This window comes from Liolophura sinensis, chromosome 8 (assembly GCF_032854445.1).
Source record: "Liolophura sinensis isolate JHLJ2023 chromosome 8, CUHK_Ljap_v2, whole genome shotgun sequence".
Classification (NCBI taxonomy): domain Eukaryota; kingdom Metazoa; phylum Mollusca; class Polyplacophora; order Chitonida; family Chitonidae; genus Liolophura; species Liolophura sinensis.
The window spans coordinates 2,321,121-2,342,234 of record NC_088302.1 but is presented as its reverse complement, the minus strand read 5'-3'; the positions used below and the strand labels follow the sequence as shown (position 1 = coordinate 2,342,234).

The window sequence follows — 21,114 nt, the reverse complement described above, 5'->3', positions numbered from 1 at the left end:
ACCAAAATGCCGGCCCTTGTCATGTAAGTGGAAATATTCTTCAGTATGCCATAAACCACCAGTGAAATAAATAAATAAACTGAACAAGGTTGCATTTGGTACTTTCTGTGAATATCTCACATCACATGCCAATAAATCTTCTTAATCTTAACTCTGAGGGTCCTACCTTTCCCAGGAGGAGGATGGAGATGGCGTTGAGGACAGATGAGAGGATACTAGTGAGGATGAGGCATTGGACGGATGAGATGTTAGGACAAAAGTCCACTGTCATCACAAGACGGTAGACAATCACACCCACCACACTGACGAACACCAGAAGTACCTGTAATTAACACACAGCCCCCGTACTCTCAACAATCAACAATGACAACTCTTGCCATTTTGACCATGCGTTTCGGTATAGATGACAGAAGGAATTTAAAGAAAGTGTAAAATCCTACAAAGCCCAAAGCGACATCTCTGTTATATACATGTCCAGCATTAGGGAATGCAGCAAGTTATTATATGCCTGTGGCATATTTCTGAACTTTTTACATACTATCAAAGTGTCTACCGAAAAAATTTGACATATCTGTAAAGGATTTAGTCTGACAACCCATATATTTATATTATAAACTTTTTTTAGGGTGGGCCTCCGTGGCTCAGTTGGTTAGCGCGCTAGCGCAGCGCAATGACCCAGGAGTCTCTCACCAATGCGGTCGCTGTGAGTTCAAGTCCAGCTCATGCTGGCTTCCTCTCCGGCCGTACGTGGGAAGGTCTGCCAGCAACCTGCGGATGGTCGTGGGTTTCCCCCGGGCTGTGCCCGGTTTCCACCCACCATAATGCTGGTCGCCGTCGTATAAGTGAAATATTCTTGAGTACGGCGTAAAACACCAATCAAATCAAATCAAATTTTTTAGGGTGACTAACTGATCTACTCAATCCCAAAACACCTGACAAACAAGAACAAGAGTTTAAAAAATGAAACTCACCATAAAAAGTAAAGTTGAAAATGAGGCACAATACTTGAGGAATTTTCTTTTGAGAGGATAAAACCAGTTCAGCTCTCTGGTGACGGGATCCTGGAATTACAAGCAAGCTGCATGTAGATTTGGAGCAAAAAGCCATCACTGATACACCTAACGATTTGAAACATCATAGCTGTATGTATATGTTGACGTATCACACCTGTATGCAGGGTCTGCTTGCACAAAGAAATTGTACAATTGTACCTACCATCGATTGTAGCTGGCCACAAACAAATGAGTTGTGCCGCAATCGAAGGCTAAATTTGCCTCATACATAAAGTTCTGTAGATGAACAATCTACCCATCAATTACTTTTTCCACATCATAATGATTCAGCAGAACATGCTAAAAAATGCTCATACCGTAACAGCTTTTTGAGACAATTACATGTCACATTTTTGCAAAATGAGTCGAAAAGTACTAACAAACCACTTAAGGCAAGTACTCGTACTTAAATGTAGTGTTAATTTTGGGCCGATTGTAAATATTCATAACAGGGTTGACTCAAATGTAATTTCTCATTGTAAGTTACAGTTGTCATAGCTTACAAGTTACAATCTCGTGCAAAGGAGTGCCAATTGTAAGCTAAGGCTACAAACAAGATCTTAGTGATATACAATCAACTTAGGCTTATGATCCTTATGATCACACTTGTCTACATGTATCACACCTGTCCACACTTATCAGGCTCATCTGCATGTATCACACCTGTCCACATTTATCAGGCTCATTTGCATGTATCACACCTGTCCACACTTATCAGGCTCATCTGCATGTATCACACCTGTCCACACTGATCAGGCTCATCTGCATGTATCACACCTGTCCACATTTATCAGGCTCATCTGCATGTATCACACCTGTCCACACTTATCAGGCTCATCTGCATGTATCACACCTGTCCACACTTATCAGGCTCATCTGCATGTATCACACCTGTCCACATTTATCACACTTGTGTGCATGCATTCCATTTGTGTTCATGTGTGTAAATGTATCACACTTGAGAGTATGTATCACACTAGTGAACAAGTATCACACTTGCAGGCATGTATATATCTTGTATAATTCACACTCGCCAGTATGTATCAAGCTTGAGGGCAGGTATCACACTTGTCAGTATGTATCACACTTAGTGTCAGGTATCGCACTTGAGGGCATGTATCACACTTGTGAGTGTAGTACCGCACTTGTGGGCATGTATCGCACTTGTTGGCATGTATCACACTTGTGGGCATGTATCACCCTTGTCAGTATGTATCAGTGGTTCATGGAAGTTATTCTTTCACATATTGACCACCACTATCAAGAGGAAATTGAGTTGTTTTTTTTTTTTCATTACCTGAAATTGATTTTTTGCCGTTTTAACAAGCTGTTCTTTGACAAAAGAAATTATCACTGAATGTAATCCCAAGCTGGCTTGGGTATATTCCAAATAGATAATAAGCATGTGTTGTAGTTATTGTTATTTTGGGCTTTCACACACTAAATGTGTTGTGTGAAATGTGAAGATCTGACCTGAAAGATTCACAACCGATTAGTGCGATCTCACTTATGGACAAGGTACAAAAGAGAAAATAACTGGCAAATACCAGATGGAATATTAACTATAATGATTCTTTTTTAAAAAACAGAGGCTACCCAACACATACCGGCTGGTTCAGATGACTTCTGTAAACCCTTGTGTATAATTTCTACCATTTTGGCAACCACTGCCTGCATAGTATAAACTTAGACCTAGTTCTCATAATCCTCCAATACTGTCTACTTGACCACTTTCACAATATGCTCATCTGCTGAGATAGTTTAAGCAGTAAATGGGGTGATCGATGGCCCCTGTTGAATTCTTGATAAATTAACTCACTTTTCACAACTCATCTTGAGGCCTCTAAGGTTCATCCTTTAGCCTGGAGAAATCTGATGATATCATATTTCAGATTTTTTGTGATTTTTTGCTCCAGAGCAAAAAATCTTCATGCTACCTTCATTTTGCGCAGCTACCTTCTCCTTACATAAAATTTCGAGGTCTGCAGACTGGAATAAAAGTGTTCAAACAGACGTTCTAATGGGCAGGCACTATTTACTTCATTCAAAAACGTAGTATCAACATTTTTAATGCAGCCAGATTTGCATTATTCCGTGACACTTACAGGTTTCTTCTTAGTGCCGTAGAATTGAGGTCTGTCAGGTTCATTGTTTTCATACTGGTCCACGTCCCACTCGTATGACAAGGTGGCGTTCTTACGCTTCCAGAATTCCAAGAAAATAGTACCTACAATAACATCAATACAACAATAACCCCCATTTATCTTCTCCAAATAACTATTGTAAAATTGTTACCATTCTATTACACTTCAGACATGTAGGATTTAGAGCATTCAGAAAAGTACATCAACATAAATATTTCAGAAGGTCCTTTTTCAGACGAATAATCACAGTAATTTGTAAACACTAATCCAAACAAATACTACCTATATGAAGATAACTTCTGTAGTACTGTCATTTAACAGTTCGGGCACATTTGCCAATGGGTCAGGCTAGAGAGTAGAAGTGTGACGGTTCGTAGATTTAGGAGTATTTTACATAGTAATATGTGAATGTAAGAACTCACCCCATAAACACACAACCAGTGCAAAATATGGTGTAATTTCATTATCAAAGGCCTCCTTGATGACAGTCAGCAGAAAAGTGATCGTCTCTTTGGCTCTGATAACAAAAGTGAACTTGCATAATGTATGTATGCTTGTTACTTGTATAATAAACCAATTCAATACATACACTTGATTGCTTGTTAATACATGTTACTGACTAGACATATTATTTTATAGCTATTCCAAATTTGGAAATAGTTTTACCTATTGAAATAGTTGTTTGATATGTCAGGACACACACTTCATCACAAGTATTAACAGTTAGTTCTGTGTATTGTGGTCACTTTTAATTAATTTATCGTACAATGTCAACCATGGAACTATCCTTCTCTGTGCGGTATCACTGATGCTCTTGAGTATGTTTAGTGTATGCATGTACTTGATGCGTGCTGGATGGTTGGATGAGCATCCTACTCACCATCTGTACAGGATGGGTGTATGCCTGTACTTGATGGGTGATGGATGGTTGGATGACCATCCTACTCACCGTCTGTACAGGATGGGCGTATGCTTGTATTTGATGGGTGCTGGAAGGTTGGATAAGCATCCTATTCACCATCTGTACAGGATGGGCGTATGCCTGTACTACATGGGTGATGGATAGTTGGATGAGCATCCTACTCACCATCTGTACAGGATGGGCGTATGCCTGTACCTGATGGCTGATGAATGGTTGGATCAGCATCCTAATCATCATCTGTACAGGATGGGTGTATGCCTGTGCTAGATGGGTGATGGATGGTTGGATGAGCATCCTACTCACCATCTGTACAGGATGGGTGTATGCCTGTACTTGATGGCTGATGGATGCTTGGATCATCATCCTACTCACCATCTGTACAGGATGGGCGTATGCCTGTACTTGATGGCTAATGGATGGTTGGATCACCATCCTACTCACCATCTGTACACAATGGGTGTATGCGTGTACCTGACGGGTGATGGATGGTTGGATCAAGATCCTACTCACCATCTGTACAGGATGGGCATATGCCTGTACATGATGCCTGATGGATGGTTGGATCAGCATCCTAATCATCATCTGTACAGGATGGGCGTATGCCTGTACTAGATGGGTGATGGATGGTTGGATCAGCATCTGTACAGGATGGGCGTATTCATGTACTTGATGGCTGATGGATGGTTGGATCAGCATCTGTACAGGATGGGCGTATTCATGTACTTGATGGCTGATGGATGCTTGGATCACCATCCTACTCACCATCTGTACAGGATGGGCGTATGCGTGTACCTGACAGGTGATGGATGGTTGGATGAGCATCCTACTCACCATCTGTACAGGATGGGCGTATGCCTGTACTTGATGGCTGATGGATGGTTGGATGAGCATCCTACTCACAATCTGTACAGGATGGGCGTATGTGTGTACCTGACGGGTGATGGATGGTTGGATGAGCATCCTACTCACCATCTGTACAGGATGGGCGTATGCCTGTACCTGATGGCTGATGGATGGTTGGATCAGCATCCTACTCATCATCTGTACAGGATGGGCGTATGCCTGTACCCGATGGGTGATGGATGGTTGGATCAGCATCCTACTCACCATCTGTACAGGATGGGCGTATGCCTGTACTTTTTAGGTGATGGATGGTTGGATCAGCATCTGTACAGGATGGGCATATTCATGTACTTGATGGCTGATGGATGCTTGGATCACCATCCTATTCACCATCTGTACAGGATGGGCGTATTGATGTACTTGATGGGTGATGAATGGTTGGATCACTATCCTACTCACCATCTCTACAGGATGGGCGTATGCCTGTACTTTTTGGGTGATGGATGGTTGGATCAGCATCCTACTCACCATCTGTACAGGATGGGTGTATGCCTGTACCTGATGGGTGATGGATGGTTGGATCAGCATTCTACTCACTATCTGTACAGGATGGGCGTATGCCTGGACTTGATGGGTGATGGATGGTTGGATCAGCATCTGTACAGGATGGGCGTATTCATGTACTTGATGGGTGATGGATGTTTGGATCAGCATCCCACTCACCATCTGTACAGGATGGGTGTTTGCATGTACTTGATGGGTGATGGATGGTTGGATCAGCATCCTACTCACCATCTGTACAGGATGGGCATATGCCTGTACTTGATGGGTGATGGATGGTTGGATGAGCATCCTACTCACCATCTGTACAGGATGGGGGTATGCGTGTACCTGATGGGTGATGGATTGTTGGATGACCATACTACTCACCATCTGTACAGGATGGGTGTATGCCTGTACCTGGTGGCTGATGGATGGTTGGATCACCATCCCACTCACCATCTGTACAGGATGGGCATATGCCTGTACTTGATGGGTGATGGATGGTTGGATGAGCATCCTACTCACCATCTGTACTGGATGGGGGTATGCATGTACCTGATGGGTGATGGATGGTTGGATCACTATCCTACTCACCATCTCTACAGGATGTGTGTATGCCTGTACCTGGTGGCTGATGGATGGTTGGATCAGCATCCTACTCACCATCTCTACAGGATGGGCGTATGCCTGTACTTGATGGGTGATGGATGGTTGGATGAGCATCCTACTCATCATCTGTACAGGATGGGTGTATGCCTGTACTTGATGGCTAATGGATGGTTGGATGAGCATCCTACTCACCATCTGTACAGGATGGGCGTATGCCTGTACTTGATGGGTGATGGATGGTTGGATGAGCATCCTACTCATCATCTGTACAGGATGGGCGTATGCCTGTACTTGATGGGTGATGGATGGTTGGATGAGCATCCTACTCACCATCTGTACAGGATGGGTGTATACGTGTACCTGACGGCTGATTGATGGTTGGATCAGCATCCTACTCACCATCTGTACAGGATGGGTGTATACGTGTACCTGACGGCTGATTGATGGTTGGATCAGCATCCTACTCACCATCTGTACAGGATGGGTGTATGCCTGTACTTGATGGCTGATGGATGGTTGGATCACCATCCCACTCACCATCTGTACAGGATGGGCGTATGCCTGTACTTGATGGGTGATGAATGGTTGGATGAGCATCCTACTCACCATCTGTACAGGATGGGCGTATGCCTGTACTAGATGGGTGATGGATGGTTGGATGAGCATCCTACTCATCATCTGTACAGGATGGGTGTATGCCTGTACCTGATGGCTGATGGATGCTTGGATCACCATCCCACTCACCATCTGTACAGGATGGGTGTATGCGTGTACCTGACAGCTGATTGATGGTTGGATCAGTATCCTACTCACCATCTGTACAGGATGGGTGTATGTGTGTACCTGATGGCTAATGGATGGTTGAATGAGCATCCTACTCACCATCTGTACAGGATGGGTGTATGCCTGTACTAGATGGGTGCTGGATGGTTGGATGAATAACCTGGATTAGGGCTGGCCTCTGTATCAAGAAGCGATGTTAGGCTTAAGTCAAAATGTTCCTTTCTCAGATGGTGATAACGAATTTTCGACCCTTCCAGCTAAATAAGTCTACGACAACTGAACTACAAATTTGAAAGGCATATCACAGAGCAAACAAGACACAACAAACAAAAAGAAATTCTTACCCTTCAAAAAAGTCATCTGAGGTAACATTGCGATTCGTCTTACTCTCAATTAGGGCATTGTGTTTGAAGACACTGAAAAAAAATGTGTGTAAATCACAAAAATCAGAAATACACTGAGGGCCCTAACTGCCCAATGAAAGGGCACTAGCTACTTATAGCCGCTGAACAAACAGGAAGCACGTCTAAATATTATTTTCCCACTTCATGTTCATGTTAATCTTCTCGTTGGTCAACTATCTTAATAGTAGCATTAAGATGTGTTGGTTTTCTCTGACACTCGACGAAGTGTTACCATCCGTACACGAATAAACCTGACTCCAAAGCAGGTAAAATAATCTAGAGTAAGAATTCATCTACATCTACATGTAAATAAATAATAATGGTAATCAATAAATAAATAAACAAAAACTTAAAGATTCTTGCCCTTTTTCTCTGTTTTTATGACTGCATGTGTATACACTGTGTGGATTTATAAATATACTTTCTGCATTCTTACCTTTCTGAGATGCCAAAGAAAAAAACACACACACCGAAGATGGTAGGGATCCACAGAGATGTTATAAGCTGGCCACACCAGGCAAAGTACAGCGCAATTTTCTCTCCAAAGTAATTCCGTACTTTCCACAAGGGTTGAAACTTGAAGAACTTTGTCCAGGAGTTATTGAGGTCCTTGCGAGGGTCAAAGTCCAGATCTGGCAGTTTTCCCAATGAGATATCCCCGTCCTCATTCCTAGCTGCTCCACCCCCCAGAGGCACTTTGTCAACTTTTGATTTCATCTTCTCAGCTTTTCTCTTCTCTAAGTCGATGGGGTCAGTCTCAGACTCATCGTGGAGTATATATGCGTCAGTGTAGCTGCCCTTCATCAGCAGGTATGGCAAACCTGTCATATCACATGCAAACACATCAGGATATGCATCAAAACACATTTTACACATACGTAGGCTGCGTGTGAAAACAAAACATCTTTTCCTGCTTCAGAGTTTAGAATGTTTAACACTGATTAACTTCCATTTATACAGAACTTGATGAAGTAAATAATCACAATGAGCCCATGGTCCAACACTGCAGGCTAATCTCCATGGTCTTTATGATTGGACTTGCTTGTATTCTGATGGAGCTTAAAGTCTCAGCCGGTACACTACATCATTTATTTCAGACTGCAGGAATATTTTACATGATTGTACCATGTACACTGTTGGAGCATTATGGTTACAAAAGAGCCATGTATGAAAGAAGTAGGCTTTTTCACAGACTGCTGAATGACTCAGTGTACAATGTATGTTTATAATCTTTGGGCTAATAGGTACAAAATGTAACACAAATGTAACAAATATTACAAAAATAAGAAGCACTTTGTTAATTATAAATGCTGTTAATTATAAATATTTCATGCATATTTTCCAGTGCTTGTTAATTAAATAGTCACACAGACATCTTCGCATGCATTTACCACTTTTATATGTCTAGGTAACATTGATCTAGTTAATATTTCATCTATCTAGCTGTAGTTTTGACGTTAGTACTGGAGTAGTATTTTCACGTGTAGAATATTAAATGGTACACAACTAGCATGACTAGGTAGTTACAATGACATAATCAGTTACAATGACATCATCAGTTACAGATGATTTCATCAGTTACAATGACATCAACAGTTACAGATGACATCATCAGTTACAATGACATCATCAGTTACAATGACATCCTCAGTTACCATGACATCATCAGTTACCATGACATCATCAGTTACAGATAACAAGACAATTATTGACATGATCTTGTGGAAAGTGATGTTAAGGTATTAAGATACTATCTAATTAAGACCTAACTTGGGATTTTCATACTTTGTATACTTCATACTTTGTAAGTCAAACCATATTAAAAACAAAATGTGGAGGAACAGAAATTTGTAACAGTTTAACTGGTAAAAAATTACAACTAAATCAAATATGTACATGTAGCACATGTTTTAAAACTTGTATTAACTTCAAAAATACTGTGTACTGCACTAAATACCCCTTGATCATATGCTACAGTTACAGGAGTGTGACTATAATATTCCCAGGTTCGACTGAGCAGTTATTAAGGTGCCTGCCTTTCACTTGCTAGGACATAAGAGATGGGCTTGGACATGGAATTGGTAAATTCCCCACTCTTGACGTCCATGGGGCCTGGGTGTTAACAAGCAGTAGATGATGCTCACATGTACACTTCACTGAAGAGCACTTGTGTGGTGTTCAGCAACATTCAAATAACTAAATAAATACAACGCATTGGAGGCACAGACCAATCAACTGTGAAATGTTGTGTTAAGGTAAACTAAAAACAACTAGGTTCTACAAGACTAGGTGCTCTCATGGTAAACAAGTTTTGATGATACCATGTCACAAAGTATAACTTAATAACCTTGAAGATCAGAGATATGCCACTGTGTACATGTGGTGTAACCTAGCTAGTGGTTAAGACACTTGTAGAGATAAGTTACTTTACAAAGAAATGGACAGATTGGCTGACAGACGGACTGACAGATGGACGGGCACCTACCACTAAAACAGTACCCCTACACCAATATTGGCTGGGGGCCAAAATTTAGCACGATTTGAAGTACAAAGTAAAGTACCTGTCTTTCATCATAAGTTGGTTCATGCATTATCAAAGTAAAAATACAGCCCATGTGAGACTCGCTACAATGTGTTGTTATATCATTTCTCCACAAAAACAACTAAGTAATTAAGACAATATTGTGACTGATTAGTTGTAAGCTTGGTGCTACCATGGCGATGAAGCTCCTCGTTGCTGATCTGGTTGTGAAGACTGGCGCAATTTTCTGGAATAAATCATGCTGTGATTGGTGCATGTCATCAAATATTGTAACATAATTAGGGGACAGCAGAAAAATGAAAGAACCCTTTAAAGCCGGCTGATACATACAGGTATCTGTCATGCATAACTGGTCAGATGTGTACAAGTATATGTAAGTACATACAAGTGTGTAAACTGCTTTGTAAGCCATGATGTGCATCATTCAAAGTAGCTGCGTGCAACGCATCATTCAAAATAGCTGTGTGCAGCAGCAAATTATTTTACAGTTGAAAAAGAAACTTGACCTGCAATGAGGCAAATAAATAAATAAATAATATAAACCTGCATATCAGTTAAAGAAGGCTGAAATGACCAAAAAGAGTACAGGTGTTTGGCATACAAATGATCAACTGCTATGTGTAATGTTGTATGTCAGGTATACAGGACAATCTGCCACATGTAATCAACAGCAAACGTGCAGCTTTGGTGAAATGTGACTGCAGGGCATGCGATAAACCTATTGGTCAAGATATATAGTACCCATGTGCTTGGAATATTTCACCCTCTCCTCAGATGCTTTTCTGGTGCCTGGAATAAACAATACATCTCACACCTCCAGAACCGAACAACAAAACAGATCATACCTGTAGGGGTCTTATATTCAGTACCTATATTTAATATTCTCATTGGTGGTGGCATATAAAGGGGAGACAATTTATACAAGTTATCCCCCTTGGATGATTTTAGCTTGGCTCTATAAGTCCTCCTTTCTGAATCAGGCCATGGTAACATACCAAGCCAACCCAGTGTATTTGACTGGTCGAATGAAAATAAATGACAATGAACAGCGTAATGACCCAGGAGCCTCTCACCAATGCGGTCACCGTGAGTTAAACTCCAGCTCATGCTGGTTTCCTCTCAGCAACCTCGCTGTGAGTTTTCCCCAGGTTCTGCCTGGTTTTCGCCCACCATAGCGCTGGCCGCTGTCGTATAAGTGAAATATTTTTGAGTACGGCATAAACATCAGTCAAATAAATCATGCCAGATACACTCTGTACAGTACTCGTGTATATAATGATTCATGCCTGATACACACTGCAAAGTACTCATGTATATAATGATTCATGCCAGATACACACTGCACAGTACTCATGTATATAATGATTCATGCCAGATACACACTGCAAAGTACTCATGTATATAATGATTCATGCCAGATACACACTGCACAGTACTCATGTATATAATGATTCATGCCAGATACACACTGCAAAGTACTCATGTATGTAATGATTCATGCCAGATACACACTGCACAGTACTCATGTATATAATGATTCATGCCAGATACACACTGCACAGTACTCATGTATATAATGATTCATGCCAGATACACACTGCACAGTACTCATGTATATAATGATTCATGCAGATACACACTGCACAGTACTCATGTAAATAATGATTCATGCCAGATACACACCGCACAGTACTCATGTATATAATGATTCATGCCAGATACACACTGCACAGTACTCATGTATATAATGATTCATGCAGATACACACTGCACAGTACTCATGTATATAATGATTCATGCCAGATACACTCTGCCAAGTACTCATGTGTATAATGATGCATGCCAGACACACACTGCACAGTACTCATGTATATAATGATTCATGCCAGATACACACTGCACAGTACTCATGTATATAATGATTCATACCAGATACACTCTGCACAGTACTCATGTGTATAATGATTCATGCCAGATACACACTGCACAGTACTCATGTATATAATGATTCATGCCAGATACACACTGCACAGTACTCATGTATATAATGATTCATGCCAGATACACACTGCACAGTACTCATGTATATAATGATTCAAGCCAGATACACACCGCACAGTACTCATGTATATAATGATTCATGCCAGATACACACTGCACAGTACTCATGTATATAATGATTCATGCCAGATACACACTGCACAGTACTCATGTATATAATGATTCATGCCAGATACACTCTGCCAAGTACTCATGTGTATAATGATGCATGCCAGACACACACTGCACAGTACTCATGTATATAATGATTCATGCCAGATACACACTGCACAGTACTCATGTATATAATGATTCATACCAGATACACTCTGCACAGTACTCATGTGTATAATGATTCATGCCAGATACACACTGCACAGTACTCATGTATATAATGATTCATGCCAGATACACACTGCACAGTACTCATGTATATAATGATTCATGCCAGATACACACCGCACAGTACTCATGTATATAATGATTCAAGCCAGATACACACTGCAAAGTACTCATGTATGTAATACTTCACGCTAGATACTCCACATAGTACCCACGTATATAATGATTCATGCCAGATACACTCCGCACAGTACTATGTACATAATGCTTTATGCCAAATACACACCGCACAGTACTCATGTATATAATGCTTTATGCCACATACACTCTGCGCAGTACTCATGTATATAATGCTTCATGCCAGATACACTCTGCGCAGTACTCGTGTATATAATGCTTCATGCCAGATACACTCTGCACAGTACTCATGTATATAATGATTCATGTCAGATACACTCTGCACAGTACTCATGTAAATAATGATTCATGCCAGATACACTCTGCACAGTACTCATGTATATAATGATTCATGCCAGATGCACACTGCAAAGTACTCATGTATGTAATACTTCACGCTAGATACTCCACATAGTACCCACGTATATTGTGCTTCTTGCCAGATACACTCCGCACAGTACTATGTACATAATGCTTTATGCCAGATACACTCTGCGCAATACTCGTGTATATAATGCTTCATGCCAGATACACTCTGCACAGTACTCATGTATATAATGATTCATGCCAGATACACACTGCACAGTACTCATGTATATAATGATTCATGCCAGATACACTCTGCACAGTACTCGTGTATATAATGCTTCATGCCAGATACACTCTGCACAGTACTCATGTATATAATGATTCATGCCAGATACACACTGTGCAGTACTTTTACAAGCGAAACAATACCAAATCTAGAGGGGAAATCTAAATGTACACCAATCAATATTACACTTCCAAAAGACAGGGGTTAATAACAATGTTAATATATGTATATGTTATGAAAACATACAACTTTTCCATCCCAGTCTTCAGGGTTTCAGAAATGTTAACATCATTCAGAGGGTAAGTTTCAAAAGACATTGTCAGTCTTAACGAACAGCCATATATGGTTATACTTACTTTCTTTTACTGAAGACATTTCTCTTTGGGTAGCACACTTGCGCATATCCATGTTTATCAAGATTGTGTGTGTCTATAAAGAGAATAGAACTCTAACATCATGATGTCCTGAGTGAATGAATAAAAGTGGACAATTCAGAGACCAGCTAATCACCCATCAACCTTTCACATCCAGAGGTTGCCTAACTGCGCATGTGTCAGAACATCATCTGTCTACTGTAAACTGCTGTCTCTCTAAATCATCACTTAGGTTTCCTGTGGCTTAAGGCTCAGTTCTCTCCAGCTATACACCTACATGTAATCACCTACACATTGTCACATTACATACAGCCTTTGCCACTCCATGCAGCACAAATCATACAAAAGCAGTGGGGAACCCAAACAATTACAGCTCAGAGACTGAGAGCCAAACAGTCTTGCAGTGCAGTGTTCTACAAATAACATGCGAATGGTCATGTGTTTCCCCCTCCACTGACCAGTTTCCTCTCACCATATATAATTTGTATTCGTGACATATAAATGTTTTCCCCAATTTCACTTAATATGTGAAATGGCCAAAAACGAGTACCAAAAACACATGTACTTACCAGCCAACTCCTTTGTGCAGGCCTGAAGAAGTTGCTGGGATCTTCATAACCTTGATACAGGTGGATTCGGTCCATGAGGAACGGGGCACTCACAAAGTCCACTAATAGGAAAAACACAAAATAATGTACAGGTAATTAAAATCATTCAGAACATACTATACATTAATGTACTACTATAAACAGACAAGATGGAAATGAAGCACAGTCCTCAACAAGCAGGCCAGTAACTTTAGGGTAAGGGATTGGTTGCCTTCTTGCCCTCACACACCCCAGCCATCTGGGGCAACCTGTTTTTTACCCTCCCTCACTTCCCCAACAGTTTGGCTGCGAGTGGTTGTATTTGTCATTCTCCAAAAATAAAACTATCCTTCTCCCACCCTTTCACGTATATAAAATAGAATTATGGTGGTATTGTTTTTTCTCGAGAAGTAAACAAATGTGGAAATTTGGTGAAGTCGGTAACTCAGTATAGCAGACAGTACAAGGGGGCTAACCAGTCCACCTACACTGAAGGGCCAGCTGGATTATTTTCGCTTTCACTTTTGTGTTAAGAAAAATACATACAATGACTCTACAGCCTTGCGACTTTTTCACACTGCTAACATCTTTTTCATTTGTGCTTAAATATGAAGAATATATCGATCAAACAAACAACATTATCTGATATTGAGTACAAATATATTTTTATTTGATTATTAATTTTTTTCTCTTTGTGTGTGTGTGCTCTCCCTATTTACACTGGGAGAGGAAATGCTCTTTAGGGAGACCTTTTGGGGGGGAGTGAAATAGGTTGCCAACACACTTTTGGAAGAACATCTGGTAACTCCCCCAGCCTATGCTTAATGACCAGCCTGACAAGTGCAGGCAGCTAAGAGGGGTTGTAGAACTGATGTTGGATGATGACAACTGCATGTAAGCTGAAGCATCAGACAGAAGAATACAACACAAGTACTGACACAAAATGTTGGAATGATCCTAGTTTAGGAATTCCGTGCACAACGTTTGGGTACATTTACCTTCATCAAGATTGGCTTTGCTACATGTATATGCAATGCAACTGCATGACCTATAAAAGCTAAGTAGGACAGAGTGTATGTGGCATGAACCTGCTGCTCACAGTTTGTCTTAAAGACATGTATAAGGTGGGGTTTTTCAGAAGGTTTTCTATGTTTCAATAACTTTCACTGCAATCTATGACAAGTAGTACCTAACTGAAGTATCTATTATATCCTGCCTCCCACAGGTTACCTAGAGATATAAAAATGACTGTAAATGACTTCAAATTTCCTCCATGACTAAGTTCCCAGATTCTGGGAGCTCTATTCATTTTAGAAAGGTACTTTGAGAGGTCTTTGGAAGGTAGGATGATATCCTACTGAGAAAATGTGAAGTAATATCTCATGACATTTATTTGCCTCCAAAAATGCTCTTTTGTGGTCAAATGTTTAGGTCATTTAGGGTTTACCCATGTATGTGTAATGCCAGTAAAATGAAGGACCAGCTAGAATCTACAAGCAACACATGAAGCATAAGATAACTCAAACATTTACACAATTATTTTCTGGATTAAAACATGTACTGTAATTCTTCAACCTTTTCACATGTTAGCAAAGGTGTTTATTCAAGTATCTTCTGAAGGAATTTTTCTGTGTAGACTAACAAAATTATACTTTCTGTAAAGACATGAAACTGAACAATCCAGCTACTGTAGTTCCGTCTCCAAAATCTAACTGTAAATATGCATAAATTGCACTGCAAGTTGCTCTTGTGAAAAGGCTGAGGAAATAGGGTCATACAGGTTTACTATTCTCTACAATGTAATGGTGTTAAACTTATTACAACGTATGTACTGAAATCAGCTTCATTTACATAAAAGTATAACAATATAACAACATGGGCACATTCACAATAGCTGTAGAGGATTGTCTGTCAACTTGAACTCAAGCCCCTATTCATACAGAGAATAACCCAGGTTAAAAGATCTGGGACTTTTCAACAAAACAAATACCTGTTTCATCTTGTGGGTCACACATGTGATTCCCAAGCTGAAGAACTGACACAGCTGCATGGCTGCAGTCAAATTTTCTCCTGATCTACCGGTGAGATCACAGACCTTCATCATCTGTCTCAAAGTGTTTCTCCACTCAAAGTGTACCACTGCTTAGTTACAGTCAATACATTCCCCCAGTTACATGTACATTATTACCGGTCTGATCACAGACCTTCATCATCTGTCTCAAAGTGTTTCTCCACTCAAAGTGAACCACTCCTTAGTTACAGTCAATACATTCCCCCAGTTACATGTACATTATTACCGGTCTGATCACATACCTTCATCATCTGTCTCAAAGTGTTTCTCCACTCAAAGTGAACCACTGCTTAGTTACAGTCAATACATTCCCCCAGTTACATATACATTATTACCGGTCTGATCACAGACCTTCATCATCTGTCTCAAAGTGTTTCTCCACTCAAAGTGTACCACTGCTTAGTTACAGTCAATACATTCCCCCAGTTACATGTACACTATTACCGGTCTGATCACAGACCTTCATCATCTGTCTCAAAGTGTTTCTCCACTCAAAGTGAACCACTCCTTAGTTACAGTCAATACATTCCCCCAGTTACATGTACACTATTACCGGTCTGATCACAGACCTTCATCATCTGTCTCAAAGTGTTTCTCCACTCAAAGTGAACCACTGCTTAGTTACAGTCAATACATTCCCCCAGTTACATATACATTATTACCGGTCTGATCACAGACCTTCATCATCTGTCTCAAAGTGTTTCTCCACTCAAAGTGTACCACTGCTTAGTTACAGTCAATACATTCCCCCAGTTACATGTACATTATTACCGGTCTGATCACATACCTTCATCATCTGTCTCAAAGTGTTCTCCACTCAAAGTGTACCACTGCTTAGTTACAGTCAATACATTCCCCCAGTTACATATACATTATTACCGGTCAGATCACATACCTTCATCATCTGTCTCAAAGTGTTTCTCCACTCAAAGTGTACCACTGCTTAGTTACAGTCAATACATTCCCCCAGTTACATGTACACTATTACCGGTCTGATCACAGACCTTCATCATCTGTCTCAAAGTGTTTCTCCACTCAAAGTGTACCACTGCTTAGTTACAGTCAATACATTCCCCCAGTTACATGTACATTATTACTGGTCAGATCACATACCTTCATCATCTGTCTCAAAGTGTTTCTCCACTCAAAGTGTACCACTGCTTAGTTACAGTCAATACATTCCCCCAGTTACATGTACACTATTACCGGTCAGATCACATACCTTCATCATCTGTCTCAAAGTGTTTCTCCACTCAAAGTGTACCACTGCTTAGTTACAGTCAATACATTCCCCCAGTTACATGTACATTATTACCGGTCAGATCACATACCTTCATCATCTGTCTCAAAGTGTTTCTCCACTCAAAGTGTACCACTGCTTAGTTACAGTCAATACATTCCCCCAGTTACATGTACATTATTACCGGTCTGATCACATACCTTCATCATCTGTCTCAAAGTGTTTCTCCACCCAAAGTGAACAGCTGCTGCTTGGACCATCATCATATATCTCACACTACAAAACCAAAAACAACAGACATAAATTCTCAGGAATTTAGCAGACACAAATAATAAATCAGCAACAAAGGAAACCTGCATTCATGCCACACATATATATACATGTTACATGTACATGTACTCTCACTGTGGCACAACTGATAACCAAAGGGATTTATAAGCTATTAGTCTCGTCACACAACTGAAAATGATAAACTTGTCTGGGACTGAAAAAAGGACATTAAAAACGTTCAAACAAGTATTTTTTATGAAATCAAAAATTTCACAGGTACTGTACATTCATCAGGGCAGATCCCATTCCTCAGCTAAGATTAGGATGGTGACCAGATCAAAATCCCGTTGACTTTGCTGTCTAGGATTATCAATGTTACTTTAACTTAAGCATGCTATGAAAAACCAGTTTATCTCTGTGGTAACTGGCAAAGGTATGTGCTCTACTCCAGGCACACTGGTAGAAAAATTAAACGGCATTAAACACTAATCAATCAAAGAAAATCCAAATCAGTCCCAGTCCACTTTGACAGTTTTTGACAGCTCATAAAAAGATGACCTAACACATGCAACTTATAACAGTATGCATGATTTACACAAGTGAACATCGTATAAATTTACAAAAAACCCATATTCACTTTAAGCGTCAAAGCAATGTAATGAATTGAAAAACAAGATACCAGTCATCAAATGATCCCATACTCAATACAATCTCATTCTCGTACAGATCTAAATGTTGAGAAACAAACGCTAGAACACAGTACATGCACGGATGAAACATGAGCAGAGAACTAACCCCTCTGAGTGGCATTTCCATATTAATCCTCTCTGCCTCTAGGCACATCCTTTTGAATGGGGTATGGAGTTTAGTGTAGACCATGTTCCCCACTATGTCTTTTTGTATCCTCAGCCCTTCTGCTTTGCAAGCCACTTCAAACTGGGAACGATTTGACTCATGTCTTTCATAGTCCAACTTTTTGTTTTTACTGTCATGCTCCTCGAGACGCCGATGGGGATGAACCAGAACATAGTCTATTCTCTTCTTCTCAGGAATCAAGTCGTGACCCAGCTCTGAATACCGCCGCTCAAATGGTGTCATTTTGCGTTTAAGGCCACCTGCAATGTGGGCTCGTCTTTTTTTGTTCTGCTGGGCCCCGAATCGCTGAAATCGAACATGCGCCTGGGTTGTGGAAGTGGCGAGCTTAAGTGAACTATTCAGATTGGTCTCTGATGACATCGTGGTCCTGCTTACTCAGTTATGAATCTGAAATACCAGAAAATCAATACAAGAATTTTATTTGCCTGCAACACTTCCGAGATGACCTCAGGTTTATCTTTCTCTTCTAGGGATGAAATCATACATATTCTCAAACCAGACAAACTGTGAGAATACAGGATTTGTATACATGTTATTCTGTATATTGTTTATATGATACGATGGTCATCTAGAAAATTCAGTGTATAAAGTATAGCGTTGCAGCCACTTATATCTATCCTTCTAGGAATTAATGATTGTATTATTCTGTACCGGTGAACTCTAAAAGATGGATTAAAATGCATATGTAATGTTAACTTATATCTAGATGATAACCACAAACTCCACATTACATGTAAATGTTATAGTTTACCATATGCTACATGTAGGCCTACACAGAACTCGGTGGTGTCTCTAACATTCAGGCACACGTGATAGTTTCGGGCACAGGCCTACGAAACGGTGAACTCTAAAAGATGGATTAAAATGCATATGTAATGTTAACTTATATCTAGATGATAACCACAAACTCCACATTACATGTAAATGTTATAGTTTACCATATGCTACATGTAGGCCTACACAGAACTCGGTGGTGTCTCTAACATCCAGGCACACGTGATAGTTTCGGGCACAGGCCTACATACCATGCAAACATGTCAGAGCAAATATATTACAACAGATGTAATGATAGTTTTCAATCGATCTAATATGCGTCTAGCGTCTAACTCCGCACCACACATGTATGTTCGTGCACCGGTCAGCTTTTGGTGCCTTCAAACAGATTATGGGTGATCAGTGAGCGTAAAATGTTTACATCCCTCTATAACAACGTGGCAAGTCCAATTAAAGCACATTAGGCTAGCAAATAATGTTTACACTGTCATACACCATGTGATTTTGCGTCAGGAAAGAAATTAATTACGAGCTGAGGCAAGTCGCCCTGTTTATTGTTGTCGGCAGTCATGAATGAAAGCGAGAGTTGTTTTCAAAACAACACTTCTCTTCAGGTTGAAAGTGAATGAAACCGAAGTACTTACGTGTGAGAAATCTCAGCAGTGAAGCAAAACAATTTCTGATGGAGGAGATAATGGAAAGGTCTTCCATCACAGCAGCCTTTTAAATCCTTTAATTTTGAACCCTAACACTGATTACATTACCTGTTAAACGGTCATTATCGAACAGGCACCTGCTGAGGACGCCATGTTTGGATTGATCCGTTCACATGGAAACAAGGGCGATAATCATGCAAAATCGTACATTTTTGTCGAGTTCTCTCCCGTGAAAAGGTTCCCGTTACCCAGTGTTTGTACAAAACTTAAATTTGCCACCAATATATACTCCATGGTGTTATCATATTGGGTAAACAGCTCATGCCTAACCAATGCAATAATCCAGGTACTTCCGTGCAGGGAGAAGGGTAGACCTTATGGAAATAGTTCTTAATTGTCTCGTCACTGCATGGAATCAATGGTATAACTTTTTTGTTAGGTACACAGTCGATAACAAATCCTCAAAAACTAGTATACATTCCCCGCTCTTATTCTTCACGGGGCTTTGGTGACAACCCCAGCTTTGCGCAGTCTAATATTCACTGACGACCACTTGTCTTCCAGCAGCATGACGTGCATCCATTTGTATTTCTGTACATCACATGTCAAAGGTCGGTAGTTTACCTCGGGCACTCCGCCAAATTGAGTAATAATGGCCACATACATGGGGCTAAGTAAAACTTTGTTGAGTAAGGACTGGAACAACAATCAAATAATTTATTGAATGAATATAAAAGTCACTTTCTCTGTTTATTACTATGATGTTAGGCAAGATATATGTTCCCGCGATGCTTGGATGTACATGCAGGCCTATGTCTCCGCGCATGCTTATATATAGATCTATTTCCTCTTGCATATTTGGACATGGGCCTATGTCTCCGTCCATGTTAGGATATAGGCCTATATGCTCGTGCATGCTTGGATATAGGCCTATGTCTCCCTGCATGCTTGGATATAGTCCTCTATGTCCCCGTCCATGCCTGGATTGGACTATATCCATGTGCGTACTTAATTGGATACAGGTCTATACCTCCGTGCAAGCTTCAGTAGACCTATAGACCTATGTCCCCTATAGGTCCTAAGTATTCTGTACTAATCACCTGTGCCTATATCTACATGTTCAGTTCACTGTGCCTGTATGTACATGTTCAGTTCACTGTGCCTGTATGTACATGTTCAGTTCACTGTGCCTGTATGTACATGTTCAGTTCCCTGTACCTGTATGTACATGTTCAGTTGCCTGTGCTTATATGTACACGTTTAGTTCCCT

General features: G+C 40.4%; 1 protein-coding gene across 3 annotated transcripts in view; it reads right to left on the bottom strand.

The window, feature by feature from the left end:
- The window catches only part of LOC135474125 (anoctamin-4-like), a 52,848-nt gene extending 32,877 nt beyond the window's left edge, over positions 1–19,971 (bottom strand). For all 3 annotated transcript variants that reach the window (XM_064754142.1, XM_064754143.1, XM_064754144.1), the window contains exons 1-12: positions 19,833–19,971; positions 18,334–18,801; positions 17,469–17,544; positions 13,940–14,040; positions 13,353–13,425; positions 10,584–10,631; positions 7,737–8,121; positions 7,241–7,312; positions 3,619–3,713; positions 3,158–3,279; positions 972–1,061; positions 167–322 (exon numbers count right to left, since the gene is read on the bottom strand). In XM_064754142.1, the coding sequence (XP_064610212.1) occupies positions 167–322; positions 972–1,061; positions 3,158–3,279; positions 3,619–3,713; positions 7,241–7,312; positions 7,737–8,121; positions 10,584–10,631; positions 13,353–13,425; positions 13,940–14,040; positions 17,469–17,544; positions 18,334–18,774 (1,659 nt within the window). In that variant the 5' untranslated portion in view covers positions 18,775–18,801; positions 19,833–19,971. The remainder of the gene's footprint in view (positions 1–166; positions 323–971; positions 1,062–3,157; positions 3,280–3,618; positions 3,714–7,240; positions 7,313–7,736; positions 8,122–10,583; positions 10,632–13,352; positions 13,426–13,939; positions 14,041–17,468; positions 17,545–18,333; positions 18,802–19,832) is intronic.
- Positions 19,972–21,114: the final 1,143 nt, after the last annotated feature.